We start from the raw sequence: 8,453 nt of genomic DNA, 5'->3' as shown, positions 1-8,453 counted from the left end.
CCCGCCACCGTAAAGTGTAATTCCTAGTTAAGTAGGAGGGTCGCGTCCAGGCCTCCGCCTCCGCTCGGAGTACCCGACTCGCCCAGCGAGAATGCAGCTTGTTGCGTACCCACTGGCCGCGGGGCCCTGGGCACTTGTTGGTGACCAGGGGGAAATGTCCTGCCCGCAGGGAGCTGCGCGAGGGAGGACCACCCGGGAGACTGTCCCGTGTCATGCGTCCACTGCATTACTCCACATGTGGCCGGGAGCTGCTTTTCAATCGGTGCACGTTAGGTAACTGATACGGTTAACCTGTCGTGACGTGGGTGGGCCTCGTCCAATCAGGTGAAGGTCTTTAAGAGGAAATAAGTAGGGTTCCCCACAAGGAGGGACCTCTGCCAGTAGTCTTCAGACTCCAGGGGCAACATCCGCTCTTCCCTGAGGCTCCAGCCTGGGCAGATTCCTGACTTGCCAGTCGCACCCCGAGTCACATGACCCAATTCCCAAAACTTAAAGGTCGTATGGATATATAACGTGTGTACATACACTGAGTATATACACACCTGTGTGTTTATGTGTGTGCCCCTGTACACGTGTATGTGTAAGTATGTCTAGTTACAGGTGTGTATACGTGTACTTATATGTGTTATATACACACGCGCATACGTTACTATGCACACCTACAAGTTTACTTGTGTGTATGTTATGCCCCCACATTGTATATATTTATGTGTATACATCTGTATGTATACACATGTATTGTAAAAACGTACGTATGTGCCTTGCGTATTATGTATGTGTAGAGTACACGTACACCCCTGTCTGTATGTGTGTAAACACACACACACACTCTTTGCTCGTCTGGAGAACCCTCACTAACACGGGCTCTCGTGATAACTCAGCACCTGCCATGTGCTTGCAGGGGAGCCAGCCGCCTGGCGTTTTGCTCTCCCTTACGTGTCACGGCCCCCCAGGAGGGCAGTGATGGTGTCTGCTCTCCCAGGTGAGGAGCCTGACATCAGGGAGGTGCAGTGACCTGCCCAAGGTCACACAGGTGGAGAGCTCTGGCAGGCGCACAGTGCACACCCCCCGAGGGGCTTCTCTCGGCGATATGGGGGGAGAGAGGCAGGGTTCGAACGGCGAGCTGCGGTAGCTTCCAGCTGGTGGAAGCCCAAGGCCAAGGCACGCAGGGCATTTGAAGTGTGGACAGTGGTTACCCCGGGGGTTAGAGGGTCACACAGGGACACTCACCTGTGGTAAAGTATCCACTGTGCACTTCTTGTATGTCTATCAATAAAAATCTTTTTATTTTTTATTTTTTAATGTTTTATTTTTGAGAGAGCATGAGTGGGGGAGGGTGCCAGAGAGAGGGAGACACAGAATCGGAAGCAGGCTCCAGGCTCCGAGCTGTCAGCACAGAGCCCGATGGGGCTTTCAAACCCTTGAACCCTCGAACCATGAGATCATGACCTCAGCCAAAGTCGAATGCCCAACCGACTGAGCCCCCAGGCGCCCTACTAAAACACTTTTTTTTTTTAAAGTAATTTTTTTTTAAATGTTTTTTATTTTATTTCTAGGAGAGAGAGACAGCGTGAGCAGGGGAGGGTCAGAGAGAGAGGGAGTCACAGACTGAAACAGGCTCCAGGCTCCGAGCTGTCAGCACAGAGCCCGACGCGGGGCTCGAACCCACAAACCGAGAGATCATGACCTAAGCGAAAGTCGGAAAGTCGGACGCTTAACCGACTAAGCCACCCAGGCGCCCCATAAAACACTTTTTAAAAGCAGCTTCTCAGGGCGCCTGGGTGGCTCAGTCGGTTGGGCATTCGACTTTGGCTCACGTCATGATCTCACGGTTCGTGGTTTTGAGCCCCGCATTGGGTTCTGTGCAGGCAGTTCAGAGCCTGGAGCTGCTTCTGATTCTGTCTCCCTCTCTCTCTGCCCCTCCCCCACTCATGCTCTGTGTCTCTCGGTTTCAAAAATAAATAAAAACTATTAAAAATTTAAAAAAAAAAAGCAGTTTCTCCTGGTTGCTATTCTAACACACTGGAAAGCTGCAGGGGGCGGGGGAGCAAAAGAAGAACAGGTAAAGGGAGTGAGGAGGCCAGAGGGTCACCCAGGTGACAGGAAAGGAGAGCTCAGACGAGGAACAAGCCTCCCATGGATCACACGGCCAGCCTGGACTCTTCAGCTTGCGGAGCTGAGGACGGCCTGCCTGGCCCTAGAGGGAAGGGTTAGGGTCCACAGCCTGAGGAGCCCAAAGCCCAGAGCCACCCCGTGTCCTCAGGGCCCTCAGGCTATTTTCAGCTCCATCCCATAGGACTGGAGGAAGCCAAAGCATGTGTCTCAGGAAACANCAGCAACCAATCAGAGCATGTCTACACACACACACACACACACACACAGCTGCTTCCTGTCCCACCCTTCCCCACCGACTGTCCCACCACATGCCCTTGGGGAGTGTGACCTTGGCCCAGGGCCATCAGCACGTGCTGTTCCCTTGCTTGGAGTCTTCCTGAGACTGTCCTCTGCTCACTTCCTCCGGAACCTTCCTGGACTCCACAGACGAGTTGGGGTCCCAGATTATGCTTCACACCTGCCTTATAGCCACAGAATTCCAATCCCGCCCCCTTCCCTCTGGGTGACTCTGGGTGCGTCTCTCAGCCTCTGCTGACTCCTCATTTGAGCAGCCAATGCCAGCAGTGCGTGCCTGGGGATGTTTGAGAGGGCTGAGTCAGTTACCATAGAAAATGCTAGAACAGTGCCTGGCACATAGAGGTTATTTCCCATCAGCACTGCTGTTGGTACTGTGACGGTGGTTTGTAAGTCCGGTTTACCCAGGACTGTCCCAGTCTTGGCTCTGGACACCAGGGGGACCCCTCCGTTCTGGGCAGACAGGAACGGTTGGTCATTCTATCTAGGACTTACCTTCTGTCCCCGCGAAGCCAGAAAGGAAATCTCCCCCCCCACCTCCCCTCCTTCCTTGTAACCCTTCATTCATCTACTCATCTCTGCTCAACTACTTTCTGCACCAAGGATTTCTTAAGCATCTGCCCCGTGGCAGGCCCCCTACAGGTGCTGGGAACAGAGCAGCCAAGACAGCAGAGGGAAACCCCTGTCCTCATAGAGCTTATGTTCCAGAAAGAACAGCAAACAGTGAGCCGGTAAGATGTAATTAATGACACGGAACAATGTCCCGGAGCCCACACTCAAGTAGCAGAAGGGCATGGAGGGGGGGCAGCTTTAAACACAGGCCCACGCTCACTGCCTCAACACTGCCGGGGGACACCGGGCCATGTCCGGGGTCATCTGTGGTTGTCAGCCTAGGAGTGAGGCTACATCGAGTGGGCGGGGCCAGGGACGCCGCTCAGCGCCCCCCCCCCCCAGTGTCCGGGACACCCCGACAGGGAATGACCCAGCCCCACATCAGCAGCGCCGAGGGGCAAAGACCCTGCTCCAACATTATTCTGACTGGTTGGTTCCCCAGAGCCCTGCCAGGGGACTCTATCCTGGCCATTTGTACACCCTCAGAGGTGACCTGGAGGGAAGCAGCCAGGCAGCCTTGACACAAACCTTGGGGATGAAATGTTAGTGTGTGTGCCCTTCCACCTGGCGCTCAGCGCTGGAGAGGCGGCGCTGGCCCCACGCGTGGTGGCCTCTACAGCCACCTCGTGCAGCTAGCTCTTTCCAGAGTCACCTCCTCTGGCCACTGTCCTGGTCTCTGTCCCGGGCTGACTTCCCTGGATTCAATGCTGAGAACAAGGACTTGAGTGCAGGTCGATGATTTGAGAAGCGCAGAGAACATCATGGCATCAGGGGTGGGGGGTGGCGGGAGACACGAAGAGCCGGTGCGCTGACACCCCTGCTGCAGTGGGAGCTCCACCACCACAGGCAAGCTCATCCCTTGGAATCAGCACCCCCGGGGCCCGAAGGAGCTGGGGTACTCAGGCCAACCCTCATCGGTGGAAGGGGGCTTCCAGCTGCCACTGCCCTGGACGAGTCCTCCGGCACAAGGCGCAGATTCTGGCTGCAAGAGTCTCAAAACGGAGGTCACGTCCAACAGAAAAGGTCAGGGCAGCGGCAGTGTCAAATCCGGTCCCCAAGTGACCTGGCTCGTCCTCTCCTACATTCTAAATACTCCTGGAGCCTTCAGACTCCCACCCACCTCGTTAGCCTTCAGCTCTGCAGTAAGCCACCTGCTGAGAACGCACACTTTCTCCGGGCACCTCAGCAATCGCTGTTATTGATTGAAGGATGCACCCAGATCCAAAATGGTGAAGATGGAAGGAGAGTGGGCGTGTTCAAATCAAAGAGATACATTATTATCTTGGTTAAATTATCTTTGTTAAAAACACGCTTAATTTTAGGAGAGTTAAAGATTGACAAAAACGTTGCAGACTTGGTACTGGATACTCCCATGCCCTGGCTCCCCGGCTCCCAGCACCTCCTCCATTTTCACTCGTTACATTAGTACCATGCCCTTGATGCAGCCAAGGAACCAATATCGATACATGATTACTAACTAAAGTCCAAGCTTCACTGAATTTCCTGTTTTTTCCCTAACATCTTTTTCTGCCCCAGTTTCCTCTGGGCTGTGACAGTTTCGGTACCCTGAAAATTTTGAGGAGAACTAGTTAGGCATTTTGTCCCTCAATTTGTTTGTTTTTCTGATGTTTCCTTTTCTTTTTTCCCCCTCTTTTTTTAAGTTTACCTACCTATTTTTGAGAGACTGGGAGAGAGAGTGAGCAGGGGAGGAGCAGAGAGAGGGAATCCCAAGGAGGCTCTGTGCTGACTCAGAACTCGAACCCACGAACCGTGAGATCATGACCTGAACTGAAATCCAGTCCGACGCTTAGCTGGCTGAGCCACCCAGGTGCCCCATTTTTCTTCCGGTTGGTGTTGGGTTATAGGCTTTGAGGGAGGGAGACCCAAACATAGAATGGCATTCTCATCAGATGATATCTCAGCAGGTACATACTTGCAGCTGACGGACTATGACCCAGATGTTGACTTTGATCGCAGGCTACTGTGATCTTTTAAATCCTGGTGGACGTTCCCTTCCCCGAAGGAACCAAAATTAAAGAGACAGACAGTACCTATGTTGGTAAGCATGGGAAGCCACTAGAACTCCCCGGCGTTGCTGCCGCGCACTGGGGCGCCTGCGTGGCTCAGTAGTTAAACACCTGACATCAGCTCAGGTCATGATCTCGCGGTTTGTGAACTCAAGCCCACTTCAGGTGCGCCCCACTTTTCTCTCTCTGCCCCTCCTGGGATTCGCTCTCTCTCCCTCTCTTTCTCTCTCTTTATTCTCTCTCTCTAAAATAATAATAAAAATCAAAGAGGTGCACTAGAATGTTCATAGGGACTTTATTTACAATAGCCGATCCCTGGCAATGATTTTTTAAAAGTTTTTTTTTTTTTCATTCTCTTTCTTTGAGAGAGAGTGGGGGAAGGGGTAGAGGGAGAGAAAGAATCTTAAGCGGATGTGGGGCTCCTTCCTAAGACCCTGGGATTGTGACCTGAGCCAAAATCAAGAGTCAGACGCTTAACCACCTGAGCCATCCAGGCGCCCCTTGGAAATAATGCAAATGTCCTTCCAGAAGAGAACGGGCGAATGAAGGGTGATGTGTGCACGCAAAGAGGTGCCACGCGTGCCGAAGGGGCAGGAGAGGACGCCCAAGCAGGGGTGGGTCTCACAGGCGCGGCGGTCTGTGGGCAAAGGGTCAGGTAAAGGCGGTGAAAAAACAAAAGGGCCTTCCTTTTTTTTTTCTTCTTCTTTTTTTTTTTTTGAGTTGTTGGTTCATTTGTTTGTTTGGGTTTGTTTTGATTTTTTTTTTTAAGTTTTAAATTGTCACTCCCGTGTCGCTACCATGCAGGGCTGTGTCCGTGTCAGGCGTGCACTATTCAGCGCTCCTCTGCGTTTCTCACCGCTCACGGTACCTGCTCTTCGCCTGTTTCGCCCATCCCCCATCTGTGAAAGAGACGGACTTCTTAACTCCGTGTGTGCAGAGGTCAAAACCAGGAAAAGAAACGGAACAGTGTTAGAAGTCAGGTACAGGTTGTCCCTAGGGGTTGGGGTACTGACTAAGGAGGGGCCGGATGCGTCCCACCTTGTGGTCCGGGTGCTGGTGACTTGGAGTTAGAGACAGAGAGGGGGAGGGGATTTATAAGCCAGAGTCACTTGAGAGCAGTGCACTTGTGTCTGCTCTGTATGTATGTCATCCCTTATATTAAAAGACAAAAGAACAGGGGCACCTGGGTGGCTCAGTTGGTTAAGTGTCCGACTTCGGCTCAGGTCATGATCTCACAGTTCGTGGGTTCGAGCCCCGTGTCGGGCTCTGTGCTGACAGCTCAGAGCCTGGAGCCTGTTTCGGATTCTGTGTCTCCCTCTCTCTCTGCCTCTCCCCTGCTCATGTTCCGTCTCTCTCTCTCTATTAAAAATAAATAAACATTAAAAAAATTTTAAATGAAAATAGGCACTCAAACAGGTGTTTGCACACCCATGTTCACAGCAGTGTGAGTCACTGTAGCCAAAAGGTAGAAACACCGCAAGCGTCCAGTGATGGATAAATCAATAAACACAATGTGTCCATCCATGCACGGGAATATGATCCAGACTTGGGAAGGAGGGACACCTGCCACCACATGGACGGACCCAGAGGACACCGTGCGCAGTGACAGAAGCCAGACACAGGACACGCCCTGCATGACCCCACTCACAGGGGGTCCCTAGAGGCGTGCCATCCACAGAAACAGAGAGTAGATGGTGGGAGCCGAGGGTGAGGCGGGGGGTGGAGAGTCAGTGCTTCGTGGGGACAAATTCTCAGTCTGGGGAGGTGGAATGTTCTGGAGACAGAAGGCAGGGGTGACTGCACGACAGTGTACACGTACTTAATGCCACTGAGATGTGCACTTGGAAATGTTACAATGGTGACCACATTTATGGGGGTGAGCCATTCATAATGTATATAATTTTCAAATCACCATGTTGTACACATGAAACTAGCATAATATATGTTAACTATGCTTCAATAAAAAATAAAAATTGTAAATGGTTAAGATGGTAAATGTTAAGTGTATTTTATCACAATTTTTTGATGTTTTATCTTTGAGAGAGAGAGGGGGAGAGAGAGGGAGCAAGAGCGAGTGGGGGAGGGGCAGAGAGCAAGAATCCCAAACAGGGTCCGTGCTGTCAGCACAGAGCCTGATGCGGGGCTTGAACTCACAAACTGTGAGATTATGATCTGAGCCAAAGATCATGACCTCAGATACTCAACCGCCTGAGCCACCCAGGAGCCCTATTACAATTTTTTTTAAAGCGGTAGCAAATATAATCCTAACAGCCAGCTTTCCAGACAAGCGTGGGCTTCTGCCCCAGAAATACTAGAACCCTCTGAGAGTCTGTGTTCCTGGTGTGTCATTTGCTTGGTCCTAGGGTCAGTGAAATCGCTCTTGGCAAGACTGGACGCACCTGTGTTGCAGGGAACGAGGATTACAAATCCGTATGCCAAGTTAGAGGTCATCCAGCAGACGGAACTGTGGAAAGATGGCCCCACGGAAAAGGATTTACACAATATCGTGATATGAAAAAAGCCAGGTGCAGATTAGCGTGCTGAGCAAGCTTATATTTGTATTTAAATATATGCACACGTACATAAACACGCTTGCATGTGAGAAAGCTTTTTCTGGCTCATAAGCAACCCATTGCAGTGGTTGCAACTGGAAGGGACAAGCAGTAGATTGTTGGAGTCTCTCCCTGCAATGGGCCCGTGCACGTCCACACTCTCTGCCGTGGGACTTTGCAGGGTCTCCCGGCAGAACTGTCAAAACGTGCATCCCTGCTCTGTGAACTCTAGAAGCGTCTAGAAGCTGCCTGCATTCCTTGGCTTGTAGCCTTTCCTCCATCGCCGGACCCAGCAGCATCTCAAGCCGCTACCTCCCTGACCATCTTCCACTTTTAAGGAGCCTTACGCTGACCTTGGTTCCCCTCAGATAATCCAGGATAAACTCCTTATCTTCAGGTCGGCTAACTCACAACTGCAGTTCTATCTACAACCTTAATTCCCTTTTTCTGCGTAACCTATTCATGTGTTTCAGTGACTAGGATGCGGACATCTTTGGGGGACATTTATCTACCTGCCGTACTTTGTAAACATTCCATTTTGCAAGTGAAAAAAATCACTAAGACTTAGATGGGGTTAGTGACTTACCTGGGTCACCAGCAGCTAGTAAGTGGCCAGGCTGGGTCGATCGAACCGCGGAGCCTATTGACCGGCTCTGTGACACGAAGGGCACCCTGTGGGCAGGAGGAAGGCAACGGAGAGCTGAACACTGAGTTTAGAAAAGCGGGAGCCCAGTCTCTCAATAAGTGAAGTAGGCAGAACTGCTGGAGGACACGCCACGCCCCCCACCATGAAGTCCCTGTGGCCCGAGGGTTGACCTCGTTGGGCCCGGCCTGCCTGCTGCGAACATTCCCG

The 8,453-nt window shown here is 51.9% G+C and overlaps 1 protein-coding gene across 1 annotated transcript in view; it reads right to left on the bottom strand.

Moving 5' to 3' along the window:
- Positions 1-214, bottom strand: part of DOT1L (DOT1 like histone lysine methyltransferase) — a 60,954-nt gene extending 60,740 nt beyond the window's left edge. Inside the window, exon 1 of the mRNA XM_077760612.1 lies at positions 79-214. Within this exon, the coding sequence (XP_077616738.1) occupies positions 79-214 (136 nt within the window). The remainder of the gene's footprint in view (positions 1-78) is intronic.
- Positions 215-8,453: the final 8,239 nt, after the last annotated feature.

The sequence above is a fragment of the Crocuta crocuta genome, unplaced genomic scaffold, assembly GCF_008692635.1.
Source record: "Crocuta crocuta isolate KB4526 unplaced genomic scaffold, BGI_CrCroc_1.0 scaffold443, whole genome shotgun sequence".
NCBI classification, from domain to species: domain Eukaryota; kingdom Metazoa; phylum Chordata; class Mammalia; order Carnivora; family Hyaenidae; genus Crocuta; species Crocuta crocuta.
This window is presented reverse-complemented; position numbering and strand designations above follow the sequence as displayed.